The 20,088-nt window shown below is 32.9% G+C and overlaps 1 protein-coding gene across 2 annotated transcripts; it reads left to right on the top strand.

Moving 5' to 3' along the window:
* Positions 1 to 1,692: 1,692 nt before the first annotated feature.
* Positions 1,693 to 19,489, top strand: LOC139520007 (uncharacterized). 2 transcript variants are annotated; one of them, XM_071312373.1, is made up of 6 exons: positions 1,693 to 2,397; positions 5,755 to 5,888; positions 10,323 to 10,412; positions 13,307 to 14,261; positions 16,242 to 16,346; positions 19,404 to 19,489. In XM_071312373.1, the coding sequence occupies exons 2-4, from the start codon at positions 5,781 to 5,783 to the stop codon at positions 13,448 to 13,450; spliced, it is 342 nt and encodes a 113-aa protein (XP_071168474.1). In that variant the 5' UTR covers positions 1,693 to 2,397; positions 5,755 to 5,780; the 3' UTR covers positions 13,451 to 14,261; positions 16,242 to 16,346; positions 19,404 to 19,489. The 2 variants fall into 2 exon arrangements, with proteins under 2 accessions (XP_071168474.1, XP_071168473.1); XM_071312372.1 differs by lacking the exons at positions 1,693 to 2,397; positions 5,755 to 5,888; positions 10,323 to 10,412 and having other exon boundaries at positions 13,612 to 14,261.
* The last annotated feature ends 599 nt before the right edge of the window (positions 19,490 to 20,088 follow it).

The raw sequence follows: 20,088 nt of genomic DNA, 5'->3' as shown, positions 1-20,088 counted from the left end.
AATTGCAAATTTTTCAACATTTTAAGAAGGGACAATTCTTGTTGCTTTGACATATCTAGTTTTTGTCTGTTTCGATATTACCCATGTGGATAGGCTATAGCAGTGTGACCTCAAGGGCAGATCCAGCCGTTTTCAAAAGGGGGTTCCAAACCTATGATAAGGGGGTGGGGTCCAACCATAAGTCCCAATTCAAATGCATTAATCGGCCACTGGACCTATATTAGAATCTAATAGGTTGGTAGTCTATTTACAACCGCATTTAAATTCCACCATTGCATCATCACTTCAAACAGAATTAGTCGGTTAAACCATGTGATTGAAAACAATAGACTGAACAGGTTGTTAACACTTTCAAATATCAATAGGGTCAAGCAACATTTAAAAAATGATAAGATCGTGTAAGCGTTAATTTTGTTACAGATACGAAATTTTAGTGATATTGATCCTCAAACATTAAGCCGGTCATGAACTAAGTTTGTGAATTATGTTTGCGGTTCTTTTGACATGCATTGTGACGTGTCATCGTATTAATCTTATATTAGAAAACTATAGCAGTTATAACAGAAAAGTATAGCATTCATAAATTTTTGATATTAAAAAAATATCGCTATGATATAAGACAAACATCGCATTGATATTTTAAATACAGCAGTATCTTTGACTTATAGGCGATTTTGGCTTATCCAACAATTGAATTCATCTCAATTGCATTCCACATCATTTGCTACATGACATTTATTGAATTTGTACATCTACAAATGATAAATCGTGCATTTATGTTTCATTTATTCAACAATTCAATTTTGTCGTTTAAATACACCTTGCTTGGTATAACTTAAAATAATTCATGGAAATTATACAGCAGACGTATGTCTTGTTAAATCATGCCACCCTGTTTTTAAAAAAGAATCATTACTTTATATTTCCTTCGTACAAATGCTAACATTCGTCTGAAATTTCCCACAATGAAACTCGTTGATATAAGACAATATCGCTCGTTGATATAAGAAAAGGTTTTATCGAATCGCTTCTTCCATAGACTGGTTCCGGTAAAATATCCATTTCTATAGAAATGGCTATTTTTCCAGTTTGAATTAAGATATTTCACACAGTGCCGGCAATAGTGTGAAATATCTTAATTCAAACTGGCTCACGTCAATAGAAATAAACAAAGTTTTATGAAAATTGGTAAATGGGAGCCTGTATATTCAATGGTTGTCGTTTGTTTATGTCAGAGACATTTGTATTATATGTCTCTGTTTATCATAGTGTGTTACATATTTGTTTTTCGTTCATTTTTTTTACATACATTTGTAAATAAGGCCGTTAGTTTTCTCGTTTGAATTGTTTTACATTGTCTTATCGGGGCCTTTTATAGCTGACTATGCGGTATGGGCTTTGCTCATTGTTGAAGGCCGTACGGTGACCTAAAGTTGTTAATGTCTGTGTCATTTTGGTCTTTTGTGGATAGTTGATCATAGTTGTCTCATTGGCAATCATACCACATATTCTTTTTTATATTTAAAGTTAATGTCCAACATGTTGACGGACAGACAGACAGACAGGCAACTCAGCAGACCTAAAATGGAACACCCATATTGTCAAGAATTTCAATAACGGCCGGGAAACAGACTAACACAGTTAGAACGCGTCAAAGCGGAAATTGATTGACGCGGTGAATTATGGGCTATTGTTTACAATTACAGATTTGGCGGGAGAAAAAGGCGGAGCATAAACAGATGATACGATTACAGTAGGTTATATTACCTATTACGTAAGTATTTACCTGTTCGCAAATTCTTGGAAAAGAAGGCGGAGCATGATTAAAAGTAAACACCTTAATAACAATGGAATTTGACAACACGTGTTTGCATTGTCAACACAAGGATTTGTATTAATTAGTCTTACAAATCCTTGGTCAACATTATTTTGTAATTTTTGATGTGAACAATTTAAAAACGGAGCGAAGGCGTAAACAACTTATGAAACATAGTGATGTTGGTCTAATTGAAACTACTGCAAATTGATACCAGTTGGAGGAAAATCTGTTGAGAAAGTATATGTTGAAGAAAATGAAGACCCTTATGTATGTGATGCATGTTTTAAATCTCTTAAAACAATATACAACAGCCAGAAACAATGCAAACAGTTGACTGACACTCTAAAAAAAAGGTTCTAATAACTTTAAGAATTTCACAATTAAGTTAGAATATGTACGTAGTGTAAGGCGAAACAGGGACTGTTTAACCCCTTCTAACACCAAAAGGAAAGAAATTCAGCCCACCCAGAGGATTAACTCCTAATGGCAACAGAAAGAGACTGCAGTTCTCTACACCCATTCCAGGAACTCACTCAGACTCACAGAATCAGTCCTCTGGCCCTGGTCCCAAAGTTAAGGTAAATATACAACATGTACATGTATATATAAGATAACATTAAATTCTTCAACTTAATATGATCATTGAACATTTTTTTACATGTAAATTACAAATACCCTGACTTAAGCCATGATTATTTAACTTTGTATCTCCCACTTCTTGATTTAGAAAAAAATCAACTCAACATACATGACATTTGTGTTACTTATTTGAAACATGCATGTATCTCAGTTTACTGGTATTAGGAATGCAACAAGTTATGCTAACGTACATATACAATGTACATGTGACTCACATGTAGACCAGTTTTGTAAGCTTTTGTAAACAATTATTTCTTTTTTTTGTTATTTACATGTACAAAATGTATAAGCATGTTTTGTCCTAGTGTATAATATGAGACTATCATTTTTGTTGAGCCTGCAACTTTTGTTGCAGAAAGCTGGACATACATTGTACATGTAGGGATAGTGTTCCGGCGGCGGCGCTAGCTAAATTCTTAAAAGCTTTATATTTTAGAAGGTGGAAGACCTGGATGCTTCATACTTTAATTGTATATAGATGCCTCATGTTACCAAGTTTCTGTCAGTCACATGTCCAATTTCCCTGACCTCATTTTCATGGTTCAGTGACTACTTGAAAAAAGTTAAGATTTTTTTGTAATATGAAATACTCTCTTATTGTAAGTAACAGGATACTATATATTTTGGTATGTGCATACCTTGCAAGGTCCTCATACCGATCATACATTTTTCACTTGACCTCAACCTCATTTCATGGATCAGTGAACAAGGTTAAGTTTTGGTGGTCAAGTCCATATCTCAGATACATGTACATGTACTATAAACAATATGTCTACTTTAATCAGTGTATGGAAGGACTGTAAGGTGTACATGTCCAACTGGCAGGTGTCAATTGACCTTGACCTCATTTTCATGGTTCAGTAGTTATAGTTAAGTTTTTGAGTTTGGTCTTTTTATCCAATACTATATGCAATAAGTCAACTATATTTGGTGTTTATCCAATACTATATGCGATAAGTCAACTATATTTGGTGTATGGAATATTTGATGACTATATGTCAGTCGCTCAGATTGAATTTGACCTTGACCTCATTTTCATGGTTCATTGCTCAGTGTTAAGTTTATGTTTAAATTGTAATTAAGCTTTATATTTAGGACTACCGGTATCAACATAATATCAATGATTAGTAAAGAAGGAGAGACATTTCAGCGTGTGCACTCTTGTTATTTTATTTTCAACCGTCATGAAAGATTTGTCACCTCACCTCACCTATTCTCTTCATGCCGGTCGGCATTTAAGGCCCTTGAAAGATTTGTATGCCCTATTTATGAGCATTATGTGTTCTGGTCTGTGCGTCCGTCAATCGTACGTTCATTCGTCTGTTCGTCCCTCCGTCTGTCCTGCTTCAGGTTAAAGTTTTTGGTCGAGGTAGTTTTTGATGTAGTACACATGTTCCTTTTGATATGATCTTTCTAATTTTAATGCCAAATTAGAGATTTTCCCCAATTTTCACGGTCCATTGAACATAGAAAATGATAGTGCCAATGGGGCATTTATGTACCAGGGACACATTCTTGTTGCATTGTCAGTTGAAAAGCAAACTCAAATCATAAGAACTGAAATGTTGGAATTTTGTACTTTATTGTAACAGTTGTGTTATTATCTGTACATGTTATTTTAGTCATATATATATATATATATATATGTAGACATAATAAAACCTTTGCAACATTAACCTTGATAAAGGAGGGCATGCACGCAGTACAAGATCAATTTCACATAATAGCAGTCCTGCAAAAAAGGTGGAGCTTTAATTATACCTGTCAATGCATGTATTTGTGTACCTGCAATTTGTACAATAGTTGAATAGTTGGTTTGTTGCAGGATGAATTAATGTATGGTTACAGTCATTCCTATATTTATATAGTCTAGAGGAAGACCATTGTATCAATACTTGAGTACATGTAGCTCATTCTTTTCTCCAATTAATATATATATATGTACCAGTGGTCTCGTTAGCCCAAAATAGAAGGGCGCCGCGCCCTGGGTGCCCTTAGCCGCGCCCTGGGTGCCCTCAGCCGCGCCCTGTGTGCCCTCAGCCGCGCCCGTCTGCCCTGACGCCGTTTTTCGAAAAACCCTTGTGCCGTTTTGGTAAAATTGCCTTTTGTTTCATCGATTTCTTATCAGAAGTTCAATTACATATCTGACACCTGGTGATTGCCCCCAGGTAACAAGGTTAATCATGTCATTACAATCAATTATAGTGGATAAGACTTCAAAGGTGTTTTAAATTACTAGGTAATTTAATTTTAAGACAATGTACCTTTTTGTCATAAATATGATGAATGTGTCGGCATTTTCTTTTCGATCCTCAAGTCACTATGGAAGAGTGTATGAATGAAGACTTTCGTGAATTTAGAATTGAATTGAAGTTATCAAAATAAAACTATGCCTTTACAGAAACATCGCTCATCTCAACTTGTGAGCGACAAGCAGACGTAAACATGGAAATTAATTTTGGAGTTATTTCCCCTGAAAAAGCTTATTACAAAATTGTGCTCCTAAAATATTATCTAGCACTAAAAATAGGAAAAAATAACCAATTGAATACAAAATTATATAAGAATGTTATCTTAAGGATATTAACTGTCTTTGAACATACAAAAAAAAATATATTGCAATTTATTTTTGATAATCATACTTTTGGCAATCCATGTTTTACATGTTTTATACATTGTCAAAAATGAAATATGAATTGTATAAGTTCTGAACAGGTGTCCAAGCTGTGTACTTTCTAACCTAAAAGTGTGCAGTTATACTCTCATCACAAATCAACTTGATGAAGCTACACTAAATAATATATTTTTGAACATGAACAATGAAAACAGGTGTTGATGGCCAAGCTCTAGATGAAAATTTTAAATTATCTGTCATGTACATGTATGGTAAACTATGAGATGTTTAGTTTATGATCTTTCTTTTGGAAGGAGAGGGGGTGGGGGAGAAAAGTAAGTTTATTTTGCCTCTTTGGTTAATAGTATGAATGTGTATTGCCATGTTTTCAGAACATGTAGTATGAATGACTTTTCTTATGCAAATTTTATAGAATAAATAATCAAAACAACAACTTATGCATCTTTATTAACAATATAAACAGAAAAAAAAATGTGAAATCGTGATACACGCAGGGACGTAGACAAAAAAAAATGAGCAGTGCCTTCTCCTATCATAAAAAAGTGCCCTGCCCTCCACTGGCACCCTGCCCCTTTTGAATTCTAGCTAGAGCACTGTGTACATTATATTAAAAATGTCTATAATCTGGTGATAAAATTGTATTTTTTGTTTGTCATCACAGAAGTCTGTCGAAAATGTAGAAGTGACATGGTGCATGCCATCCTGGACAAAGATAATCCTACAGAAAGCCTATATGCACCTGTAAAAGCAAATTCTGAAGATACATGTACCACCATTACTACTGTCTCAGAGGAGGTAGGAATTCTATTACAATAACCATGATACATGTAACAGATATGATTGAAATATTACTGTGAGATGTTTGTTAGGGTGAAAATATATATGATATATAATGTAAGAATTTACTTTTGGGAAAGTCAGTACAAATTGTGTTTTAAAATAAGTATTACAAAGTAGCTACAGTATTTCTTAGAAACTGTAATTGTAAGATGCTATTGATTTATAAAAAAAGTATCAAAACAACTTTTTTTTTCTCCAAGTAAAACAGTAGAATGGAGCAGTTACATGTATGTACTGACATCATCAAAATTGCATATTTTTCTGACATTGCAACAAATTATTGGTTCGTAAATGACTATCATGCAAATACACTAAACTGCCAATAATATGCATCATCATGCATGTAAGATGTTGATGAAGATGATCCTTCCTTTAAAGCTATTTATGAAAAGCCTCCAATACTTAGCTTCTTCATTTTTCTTCTGAACTCCAGAAAAAAATAGCAAGATTTAAAATATTGAAAAAAAAAATTGTAACACGCATTAGCATAATTAGGAAAGTTATATTTTCTGATGGAAATATAAACAGGATTTTGCAAAAGATATATCTGTTAACCAATTTCAAGTATTTGACCAATTTTTACATCCCTTTATATAGCAACTTTACCTGACCATATAGGAAAATAGGTATTTAGTCGGATCTTAACACGTACTTGTGATTTGGTTAAAACCGGTTTTGTTCAAAATATACGAAGAAATGTCGAAATGTTCAGGAATTAATTAAATCCGTATTTCGGTAGGATGGTGCAAGCATACGACTTTTATTGCGTCTTACACTTTGAGAAGCGAATAATCTTTAACTACTTTATTCAAATATTGTGTAAAAACTTTAATTTTGAGCTATGAAAGTCAAGTGGCTCGAGTATTTTTCTGAGGAAGTTTTGAAAAATTGCAAAGAAATATTTTTAAATTACATTGGGTTAGCTTTCATTAGTCTTAACTATCTATAGATTAACAACTTTTGGTAATATTTATAATTTAGAATCATCATTGAAGGTGGGGGACGATTTCGCAGATAATTAATTATATTGATGTGCCATTTGTATGCAATAGTGACATTTCGTTGTATTATGTGCCAATTCGAAAAAGTTATGCAAGTATTCTCTCCCCTTAACAGGTTCATTATTTTATAATTAAGTTTAGGTTTCTGATATAATTTTGAATAATTACAAAATGTATCAGTTCAATATATTTCAGTTTTTGTTATTGGTGTACATGTATCAAAAACATTGATGTACGAATATAATTTCATAAATTTGAAACGTTTAAAATGATTACAAACAATGTACCAATATAAAGAACCGTTCATCATTTTTGGAAAATGATGCAGTCATTGTTCCATAACTGCCGACCTGAGCTTCATAACATTGCTCTGCCTACCGCGCTTGGTTTCGTATTTCCTATTTTCCAAACAAACTGGAATCTGCTTGTGTTATCATTATGCATCATTGTGTAGTATTAAACCAGCCAGGACCCAGTTTACACTGGTTTTTGCTTGTATTCCACTACACTCGAACAAAGTGTTGTAGTTTGACGGGAACCAGTTTTAGAATTTGTAAACTACAAAACGTAATCGGTTATTGTTCATTCCGTTTTGGTGTTTCATACCGACTTATATGGTTTGAATAAGCTTAAGACCATTCAAACATTAATGTGATAGGTATATTAAAGATTGTTTTACAAAAGGATTGAACTGTTTTACTTTCAAAGTCGTACTATAGGGATATCTGTCATATACGGATTTCCACTCTCACCGGTTAATTTCTTCTTTTACACGTGCTTTGGAAACTTCCTGTTTAATCGCAAGTTTTAAAATTGTTTTTGAGTGAATTAAACTTATTTTAACAATCATGAAGCGTTCCAGAATCATGTTAAAGCAGTTTCTTCTTCTCTTTGATGATGGGAAATAGGTTTTCTCAAGAAAATACCGCAAACGATCGCAGAGGAATTGAAACGTACAAGTCAAGTCGGCACCTGGTTAAATTGGCATCTAGTCAAATCGGCACCTATTCTCAGATCCGGACATCCTGGCATTTACATTTGTCAGGAGGTGATGAAATCCGGAATCCTCTAGATTTTTCATCTATTTGAAGGGGATAACTGATCATTTAAATTGCCGATTATTTTTTAACCAGAGGTTATAGTATGTTAAAAATCAAAATGGAGATAGTATATAGTGTCTTTAACAGTATTAAAAGAGTAAAATTACTATATTCAACTGGTTATGATATATATCAATTAAATTAATTTGCAATAAGTCTATGGAAAATCTAGAGGAATCTTATCCGCATCACCTATCAACATTGTTTACATAACAAAAATGCTAATCATTGATTGGTCAGTTACATGTTGTGATGTCACTGCAGATCTGAGAATTCGACGTCAATTCGGCATCCAATAATATTTGATATAATATTTTCTATTCAATTAATTAATTACTGTTACCAAGTACATAGTGAATATGTTGTTGTGTATTTTGGTAAACCACGAAACGAAAGTGAATATGTAGTGTATAAAGGTAAACAACGAAGCCCTTACCAAAGCTGTTGTTTTAACAATTAGACAATTTGTGTAATTGTAAAAACAAGTCAATTATTAAAATAAAATGGAAAACTATGAGTCCCTTTCAATAAATCAAACTTTCATGCCAAATAATTAGCAAATTTAAGGTGTTTGTTTTTCAGTAAAGTTTAAACAGCATTAAACCAACAATCCTGTAAAATGCTCAACTGTTAAAATAATGCAGAAAAATACACAATATCTCATGTATTAGTCCAAATAATTATGACGTCTGGCAAGGCTATTTTATTATTTTTCTGGGACGCCTTCCTACGACGTTCAGGTGCCAATTTAACTAGGTGCCAGTTTGACTAGAATTCTTTGACAAATGTTTGAAACTATCTGAGTTTCATTAGACCTTTGATAGCAGTAACAAAAAGATTATTTACTTAATATTTTGTGGGAGAAGGGGGTTCAGACTGTGTGGCATCAGGTCTGTTTGTGCCCAATACATTTTCGCACCTCTACACGTTCGCACATTCACACTCTACTCATTCACGCCCAATTTTAATTCAAATTCAAGTTGAATAATTGGAAAATTATGGTTATTGTTTTAAATTGCTTTGGTGTAAATACTGAATGTATTTATAGCTTGGTATGAGTAAAACATTGAAGATTTTAAAGGAGAAAACACAAAAGATAATTGTTTTTAACAGCTTGGTCCCATTGATCTGAAACAACGAAACAATAAAACATAGAAACCAAAATATAGCAATCCACTAATATAACCAAAACATGATAAAATTTATTCAACACGCAGAAACAAACATAGTCAGAATCTCACTTCATTTTGAAACAAGTCAATGAAACAAGTTATAGCAATACACTAACCAAAACATGATTAAGAGTTATTCAACACAAAATAAAACGTTGACAAAATACCACTTTATTTAGAAAGGATTATTATTATTTTTAGCAATACCTTATCCAAAACATAATTAAGATTTATTCAACACAAAAAAAAAATTGCTGTCTCACTTTATTTTGAGACAATGACAACAATTATACTTATAAGAAAACACTTGCTTACATAGTTATTAAACACAAAACCAATTAAGATTGGGTGCGAACATGTACGGTGTGAAAGTGAAAGGGGTGAAAATGAGTGGGCGCAAACGTGAATGGAAGCGAACGGACTCAGATTCAGACTATGTACCAGTGAGAAATATACAAGCCTTTCTACGGTATTTATTTGTACAATTCAGCTAGTCTTGACCTATTCATTTGTCTTAAAAAACCAGCCAGTTGTCACCTTCACTTCACACACACACACATATACGAATATCAATTATATGCTTACGATACATGTTGCATTGTTAAACTAATTACGGTATGTGAAAATCAAGACTTGCATAAAAACTATCCCAATATTAGAGACAGTGGTGTCATTTTTCTTCAGAGCTTTCAGCTCTTTGATTGAAAAAGACTATGAACGAAAATCGATTTATTTATCTTCCCTTGGTGACAGATTGATTGGGAAATGAACCAGCGTAATATAATGGTAATCACAGAGAGGGACCAGCAAGCAATTTTTAATTGTAGCTTATTCAACGTTTAAACAATTTTCCACTATAAACGAATGTTACTTTATACAAATATAAGGACTTTGTTAGCTAAATCTACAGATTTTATTAGATATTATGATTTTTTATTGCAATAGATTAATATGCTACTTTATATTTGTTTTAGCTATAAATAAGCTTTGTGTAAATTACAAAATAAGCCACATGAGGTCAATATTACATGTATGTGAAATATTGTAAATTCATATATATAATATTGCCCTAAGTTCATTTGATGTATACAATCTATTTCTTTTATTATGATACAGAGAGCAAGCCCAGACAATATTTCCTGTGATTTCCAACAGAACAAAAATGATGAATATCAGGAAGAAGATGCTGCAAGCTGTAGCACACAGGTAAAATGAAAACCTTAACTGTCCTAACTTTAATGGCCAAAATACAAGGATTCTCTAGTTTGCAAACAATTTATTAGTCCCCTACTGTTGAAGGCGAAGTGAACTTAAGGTTTGCACTCTGGGCTGAGTACACAGTTATTGTCCCTTGAATATTTGTTGTCCACAATTATGTTCCCTAGTGTACATGTGTCTGTATTGTGAGTTAGAGCCGATAAAGTTTTCTATAATTTTGATATAATTTGTCCCAAAAGTAGAACAACACACTAAGAATTTTATTGAGAAACTGCAGGTGGGATTTTTTTATTTCCATTTATTGTCTTAAGGAAATGCACCACGAAATAACTGTCTTTCCTCAGACCCTCTGCATGTCAATTCTGTCAGTCCGGCAAATCAGTTTTCCACACTTTTCCCTGCATGCTTGAAGATATTGATTTGATATTTGGTATATTGTTTTATCATGACAAGTTACAGATCAATTTTGATTTTTTTTTCTGATCTGATAATTGTGTGCAGAATTATAATTGAACTTCAAAAAATTCACATGAATAATCAGTTTCCCAGATTTTTTCGTCAATGACTGAAGATTTTGACTTTGATATTTATTATATGTTGTAAACATGTTCAAAATATTGCACTTTTAATTTCAAAATATTCATTTAACCATGTCAAAATTTCATAATGCAAGAAATATCTCTGTATAAGCTTGTCAATACCTTTTGTGCCTAATTTTCAAATAGGTCAATGTTTATGTCTAAAAGGTCCAAAATTAAACTTTATTTGACCTCAACAAAAAATTATTTCTAGGGGACCTACATGTAGATGTGCTTAATTGAAAAAATTAATCTAAATTTTAAAGATTTTTTGTCTGTTTTTTTAAATTGGTCCACATAAAGGTTTAAAGGATTCCAACTCAAACCTAGTTTGATTTTAACCACAATTGAATTCTTGGGATACTTTGTGTAATTTACACATGTATTTACTTTTTATACAACCGTAAACAAAATTTGAGGTGGTATATTAGTATCATGTTGCTGAAGATATTTAGTTTCCTGACAATAACTTTAGTTTAGGTGAATGGACTCTATGAAATTTTAACGCAAAGTTTGAAACCATCAAAGGAAGGTTGAGGATTATGGTCCCAATAGTTAATGAATTAAGAGCATAAAAAAGGGCCCAAAGAAGCATTATTAAACCCAATGCATTGAAGTTGCGGAGGGTTTTTTTCCCTGTCCGTCCGTCCATCCTGTTTCTTGTCATCATCACTCCTCTCAAACCACACAACAGGATTTCACAAAACCTTTTTAGATAATAAGGACATACAATGTAGTTGTGCATATCGACAGGAAATTAGGATTCAATTTTTTTTCTTGGAGTTACGTCCCTTTGAACTTATTTACATTAATGTACTACTACAACTCCTCTGAAACTACACAATAGAATTTCATGAAACTTTGTAGATAATAAGGAAATATTATGTAGATGTGCATATTGACAGGAAATTAAGATTCATTTTTATGTCCCATTTATGGGCATTATGTTTTCTGGTCTGCGTCCGTTCGGTCGTCCGTCTGTCCCGCTTCAGGTTAAAGTGTTCGGTCAAGGTAGTTTTTGATGAAGTTGAAGTCCAATCAACGTGAAACTTAGTACACATTTTCCCTCTGATATGATCTTTCTAATTTTAATGCCAAAGTAGAGTTTTTACCCCATTCTCACGGTCCACTGAACTGATAGTGTGGATGGGGCATCTGTGTACTAGGAACACATTCTTGTTTTTTTTCTTACACTTATTTCATTTCTCCAATGAAAATGTGGGGACATGGGGTATGTGAGCGTGCTCACATAGGTTCTTTAATACTATTTTCCAGACAATTATAAACTTGTGTGTAAGTGTATGGATCGTTCTTTGATACATGTATGCTTAATCTAACTGTGTATTTAGATTTTTTATTTTTGATTCCAATTTCAAATTGGTCTACATAAAGGTCCAAAGGGTCTTAAATAAACTGAATTTGATTTTAACAAAAATTGAAATCTTTGGGTTCTTTTATATGCTAAATCTAAACCTGTAGTTAGATTTCTTTTGATTATGGGCCCAGTTTTCAAGTTGATCCAAATCAGGGTCCAAAATTAAACTTTGTTGATTTCAACAAAAATTGAATATATTGGGGTTTTTGATATGCTGAATTTAATCGTGTATTTAGATATTTGATTTTTTGGCCATATCAGCAAATTGGTCCATATTAAGGTCAAAAGGGTCCAAAATTAAACTTTGTTTGATTTCATCAAAAATTGAATTCTTAAGGTTCTTTGATATGCTGTATCTAACCACAAATTAAGATTTTGGATATTGGACCTATATAGGTAAATTGTTATGCGTTACTTTTCTACATTGACTAGAGGTATAGGGGAGGGTTGAGATCTCCAAAAAATGTTTAACCCGTCACATTATTAGGAGCCCCTTGCCCCTGGCCTTTGTTAGTCTTGTATGATTTTTAATTTAAGTTTCTGGTGTATAATTTATAGTTTCTCGCTGACCTTCAGAGTTGTTTTCTCTGTGACACATTCCACATTTCCATTCTCAACTTTAGATGTCCAAATTAAATTTTTTAAGTTCTTGGACCAATTTCATTCTCTGTCAGAAACCTATGCTGTGTCAAATATTTAATCACACTTCAAATTCTGAGCTGTATCGAGCTTGAATGGTGTGTCCATGTGTTGCAAATAATGATTACTTTCTGATAAATTTGACCATGTTGAGGCTCTTATGTCCTGACTCTTACTTTTGGTTATCAAATATAAACTGACTCAGCTTCATGATTTTATCTATGCAGCCTCAAGAGATGGTTTGAATCTCAATTTTATCTAGAATATCATAATATTTCTTATCTTTTCAGATTTCAAATGCTGAATCTCAGGGTAGTTTGTGGTTACCGAATAGCCAGTACACTGACATCAGTGAACATATGGACAACTCAGACATCCCTCATTATGATATTTCAGTGAAATGTAAAGCACTTGATAATTTTTTGCAATCCTGAGTTCTTAGCCCTGTGAAGAAACAACTTAAAATCAACTGGAATCAATCATCCGAACACACCCAATTTACTATTCAATGAAGACCGAAAAGATATTTGAACATGTGGTTAATGTTCTTGCACCAGGACAAGGAAGTCATCTTCTACATTCAGTCATGAATTCTTTTCCTTCAACATCATCTGACAAAACGCTTGAAAATCTACAGTTTATGATTTATCATCTGATTGGGTAACACAGAGACAGATTTTGTCAGTATTTGCAAATAACTTTACTTTTAAAGAAATGAGTACTTATATTCCAGATTTAACAAAATATAGATATACAGCAGCCAGAAAACATGCTTCAGAAAAAGGACAGCCTGTATATTTTTCACCTTATACCTGCAAAGGGTTGTCTGAACATCAAATTAAATGTTTTATTGATTTTGTTATGTCTCCAAGCGTAATGACTGATTCACCATTTCTGGAAACAAAATTAAAACTATCATATGGAGAACTTTATCAAGTACCTCAAATAATTTTGAATAGTGTTTGCTCTCGTGTTGTAGAACAGTATCAGACTTTTTGTAGGGAATCAGGAATTGGTGATGTGGCAAGTGACAGATCATATATGAGAATATTACAGCCCACTGAACCTAATATCAGAAAAAGTATGAAAGGTCTAGATAACTATACAGCTGATGGAGCCAAAGGTATTGATGACCTGAAGAAAATTGTAAATGTATTGGGCAAACAGTTGAAGGGCAAAGAATGGGAAGATGGTATATTCCCACAATTATCCAACTGTAAACAGTATTTGAAGCTTGATTATAAGGTTTGTTTTTGGTATAGATAATTATATAAAGAAACATGCAATAATGTTATAATTCATGAGACACTAATCCCGTCAACGCAGAACACTAAAATATATTCAGAACAAGGTCCATAGGTGACTGCAGCCTTCAACAATGAAATCACACACTAAGTAAGCTAAGGACCAAAAAAAAAAAGAAGTTTGAAAGATGAATTAAATTTCGATTTAAAAATGTTGCAATGATATTTATATTTTCCTTACAGCTTTATGATTCTTTAAGAAATCCTACATGTGCCTAGGTGGCTGAGTTAGTCTAAGTAGTTATTACTGTAATCACTAGCCAGTCAACACTGAGCTTGTTATTTCTAACCCAGTGATTACAAGTGCACTCAATTTCAATGGAAGGTCAGTCAGGGGTGTGGAAATGCTATGCCCGACTCGCCCGACTCGTACATTTGAACAACCGCACAAGTAATTATTTTTGTCTCGGTTGCCCATGGACAAGTAAAAAAAATATACAAGTTCAAATCCAACAAAAATATAGAATGAATTCCAAAACATATAAAGATGATTAATTTATGTAAAGAAACCAATAGTCAGCGAGTAAAAACATCAATGTCCATGACGATAAATATCATGATACCGAAAAAGATCGATAACGAAATTGAAAAAAAAAATTAGGTATGCGAACCCGAGTCGCGTAACATTGCATTGATTTTGTCCATTGACCCGGGATCGTCGATTAGGTTTTATTCATTATTCACCGGAAGTATCATTTCTTTAATTTTTGTATCGACAGTCAGATTGATAAATATTATAAAAGACACCGGTCAAGCAAGACAAAATGAGTTATGAGTCGAGTAGAAAACCTAAAACGCAGATGGAGAAGAACACGTATTTTAAAAAAAGATTCGGAAGCGACAATTTCAGACATCGTGTATATTAGATTGCCCTGGCTATCTTGGATGGAAATTCGTAAAATAAATAATTTGTTGTCTTATGATATCTATAGAAGACAGGTCAGCATCATTTGTTGTCAAAGTGGTTAATAGAAGAGATGATTGAATTGCTACTCAAGACAATTACGAAAGAAACAAAACATGTGTCAGTTGAGAGAAACACCAAAACTTCACCATGTTCACTAACTGTCCTCTTACCGGTAATTCAGTATATGTACCTACTGGCTACAATTTTTATACAAAAACTGCTGTAAAATCGTCCTCTGCATGTTATCTCATTGGTTGGTTTGCTGTTAGGTATCTGTCCCATTGATGTTAACCCATTTCCTACTTTCCTAAAGGTTTACACAATATAAACAAATGGATTTCATTTGTTTGTGATGCAAAAAATTGCTAAGAATCATATATTCATGATACATTGTATTAGCTAAGGGCTATTCCAGAAAAAAATGTATGGGAGGGTTGGAAGGCACATTATATTAATAATACATGGGCGATGGGTATCAGAGCAACTTTTAACACTATAATGCACTACAAGTCTCAATTACAATTGTCTGGGTGGCTGATGCTGACAAAAACTGCCTTCCAACACCCCCATACATTTTTTTCTAGAATAGCCCTAACGATGAAATACTTCAATATTTATTGGGACCATCAGGGCAAGTAACTTTTTTTCCGGACAAGTGAAATTTACTGTTTTACTTGCCCAGCTCACAACAAATATTTCCACACCCCTGTCAGTGATTTTCTTCAGGCAATACGGCTTCCTACGCCAATAAAAACGTATTTCCTACACTCTTTCATATCATTCTAAAATGAAAATAAACAAAGTTATCTACCTTGAATTTAATTTTTTCTACAAAGAGTGTAGGAAGTACGGCTAATCAATATATTTGTAAGATGATACACATATACATGTAAGTTGGTCTCTCCTCAAATGTTAATATTTGCACAATAGATATTATAACCCATTCATTACCTATTGAAATATATATGTTAGTGAAATGAACAAATGTTATTGATATTTGATTTTTTTTTTAAGGAGACAAAAGCAAATTAAGAGAAAATAAATCTGCGATTGAAAGAAGCGAAGGAAGAAACAGAACAAATCAGGAGGAATTGTAGGGACATTTTCAAAACTTACCAGGTATGGTTTAAATACCTATTCTGATATTGGCCTGAAAGAACAATGTAAACAAGAAATTTTTAGGATGTCTTTATTATTGAGAAAACTGTGACAGAATAGTAATGGAAATGAGGAATGTGTTAAAGAGATAACAACCCTGTCAAAAGGCAGAAAACAGCCCACGGCCACCAATGAGTCTTCAACACAGCGAGAACATCCTACACCCCCTACTTGCTATAGGTATAGCAAATACAAATACACACACTTTAAATTTTGATAGCTTAATTTGTATACAGCATTTCATGTAATGGCTAATTTAGCGTTGATGTCCATTCTACCAAAATTGCAATCACAGAATATCAGGAATACCTTGAATCAATGGGAAAGTAATTTTTTCCTGTAATGGTATGATTTTCATACAAATAAAACTACCTTGATTTATTGTTTGTATCTTAAAATTTCTACACATACTTGCATATTATGAAATGTTTGCTGAGCGCAGCCTGATACAACCGCAGAGGTTGAACCCTGAACAGTTGGGCTAAATTTTTTATGATTTTTTATCTTGTCTACCTTTTGCCATTTCCGTTCTCTTACCACCAAATTTGATAAAACTTGTTCTCTATGTTCATTACCAACAAAGACACATCCAATTGGAATATAGGTAGTTTCATTTTTAAAATAAAGGAGTAGGTTCAGTAAGACCCCTTTTTGGCCCCAAAATATAGCAGTTTTACAAAATTGTGAAAATGTAATCTTTTAGCTATTTACTGGAAAGTAGAATGCTTATGCTACTTAAATATGGGCTGTTTTTGACAATACAATGCACATATATCGGGTACTAGCATCATTAAGTCATGCTAAATTACTTAAATCTTCACAATTTTAGCTTTTTAGTTAAATTTTAGACAGTTTCCGTCTTGAATGAAAGTGGCTGCATTTGTGTTCATTCATTATATTGAATGTAAGTTGTATTTGATGATATAACATAACATATATAAAGGTTGAGGATGAACACGGATTCGGCTACTTTATAATTTTGACAAAAACCTTATGAAAAGTGATGATTTTTGGCATATTTGATAGATTTTTCATATTAATGCTTGAAAGGGAGCGTTTTTAATGCCTAAATCAGTTAAAATCTTTCACATAAACTAATTGAATCAACTGAAATAGACACTTAAGTGTTTAAAAATGTTCAAAATCTTTCGTTAGATGAACCTGAAATTTGAGGCCAAAATCGGCCCTTACTGGACCTACTCCTTTCATGTTTCTCACTAATTATGTAATTTAAGCAAAACAATCTTTTAAATTTGGTATACCTTGTCCCCCCCATCCCCCTCCCTTTTTCCTAACATAAAATCATGGATCTGACCCTAATACCAGAGAGAGAATACCAGGGAGAGAAGATTGCCACATTCAAACACCAGATTTTGAATTGATAATTAGCAGAAACATAAATAATGTACAGATTTTGTTATATTGCATGTCTATCTAAAATTTCATAATTAAAAACAAAATATCCTCAAAGTTGTTATTGACTCCCTTACACATGTAGTTCATTGCTTTCGGATTTTTTTAAGAAGTGCAACTAGACATATACTAACGGAAATAATATTAGGAATACATGTTACATTCATAAACAAAAAAATTAAGTTTCTATAGGCATAAGAATGTATAAACTAAACTTTGTCAGATGAATAGGTCCAATTTGGAAGGCAAATTTCAGCTTTTTATTGCTCTGCTTGGCTATGAAAAATATAAAATAAACTATCGCACTAACCTTGCACCAAAAAGATTTTTTATCTTAAGTTTGATATGTATGAACTTGTCAAAATGCTTAAATTTTTAATCGGTGCAAGTATAGTAAGGTCGTCAAAATTTAGAAAAAACATCAAAATTTCTGTATTTTTGCTTATTTCCCCAGGTATGACGCCATTTGCCACTACCATTGTGACGTCATTGAACCTTTTTTTTTTTTTTTTTTTTTCTTTTTAGATAAAAACAGTTTTTATTAATCATTGACTCATATTCAAATAATTTATGGAGAAAAACTGCTCTGTTAGAATTTTTTTTATCTTATAAACTTGGGCCATTATAGGCCATTATAGCCCATACTCCTTTGTCATAAAATAGGTTTCTGACACAAAACAATATCAAGATCTTACAAATCTATTGCTCAATACTGTGCAATTAAAGATTTCTTCTTGAAACTTTAAAAAAAAAAAGGGAAACAAATTTGAACCCCTTAAAAAATTGGCACCTCCCAAAACTTTTTGAAATCCCCCTTGGAGCAATTACCCCCACACTAGATCTTTGCCTTTCCCTTGTAGTATGGAACCTTGTACAATTTCAGAGAGATCCATACCCTTAAACACAAGTTATTATCTGGAAACTAAATATGTGCTCAATTTTGGCCCTTTTTTTTGGATCCAATTCCTGCATGAATGGGGTATCAACCCCCAAACTCAATCCAAGCCTTCCTTTTGTGATATGAAACCTTGTGGTACAATGTCAGATAGATCCATACTCTTACATACAAGCTATTGTCCAGAAACTACAAAAATGTGTTTTTGGCCCTTAATTCCAAAACTGTTGGCGCCATAACCCCCAAATTGAAACCAAACCTTCTACTTGTGGTATTAAACATTGCGGAATAATTTCAGAGCAATTGAAATACTTACACACAAGTTATTATCCTGAAAGTAGAAAAATGCTTGTTTAGGACCTCTTTTGGGGCCCTTATTCCAGTCATAAACAGTTGGAAACATCATCCTGAAAATCAATCCCAACCTTCTTTTCGTGGTATTGAGGCTTCTTATACATTGTTATAAAATTTTAAATATCCATTCACGTAAACTAAAGTTATTGTCCGGAAACCAATGTGTCTTCAAAGGACGCAGACGACTACGACATCATACCATTATATGATTCCAAAAATTGTTTTGTGGTTGTATAAAAATAGCTGTAATGTATTTTGCCCTTGATAATGTAAATACTCACATATTTAAGTGTTCAGAAAAAGTTTAAATAAGGTTGCTGAAATTCATTATTGTAATTGCAAAATAACTGTTATAGGAATCTGAGGAGATAAAATCCAACAGTCCGGATCAACAACTGAAGAAAAACAGACTGAACTTTTACTTCAGGAGACAGAAAATAAAGACAAGGAAGAGGTAGATAAAAATGTTTATTGTCTGTCTTAATTTACATTGAGTATTCCTGACAAAGGTGAATCTCAGAAGCCCCTCTAATACACCAAATTTATAAAATATGATTTTCATTTTCTAGCCCTGACGAGATACTGCCACTGCTTGTGGACTCCTAGTCTCCGGGAGTATCATCAGCTCAGGAGTCAGTGCATTGGAATTGACATGTATTATGAAACATAAAAAAACCACAAAAGAGCACATAAATTTTAAAGGTTACATTTGCATATTCCATACAAATATAACCAATTAACCAAATATTTAGACTGTTAAAAAAATTATTTACTGTGGATTCATTTATTTTTGTGGGTACCAGTTTTTGTGTTTTGAGAAAAACTTGCATATTTGTGGATATTTAATTTCGTGGTTTTGGCAAACTTTGCATACATTCCTTTAGAAAATTTGCAATTCGTTGAATATTTAAATTCGTGGTTCCCCTGTACCCACGAAATCCATGAAAATTGGTATCCAACGAATAAAAAGGAATCCACAGTATTGGTATCAGCCGTGCTGTACCAATTCATTAAAATTTAACGACAGCTCGTAGAAATTTA

This window comes from Mytilus edulis, chromosome 4 (genome assembly GCF_963676685.1).
Source record: "Mytilus edulis chromosome 4, xbMytEdul2.2, whole genome shotgun sequence".
NCBI classification, from domain to species: domain Eukaryota; kingdom Metazoa; phylum Mollusca; class Bivalvia; order Mytilida; family Mytilidae; genus Mytilus; species Mytilus edulis.
This window is presented reverse-complemented; position numbering and strand designations above follow the sequence as displayed.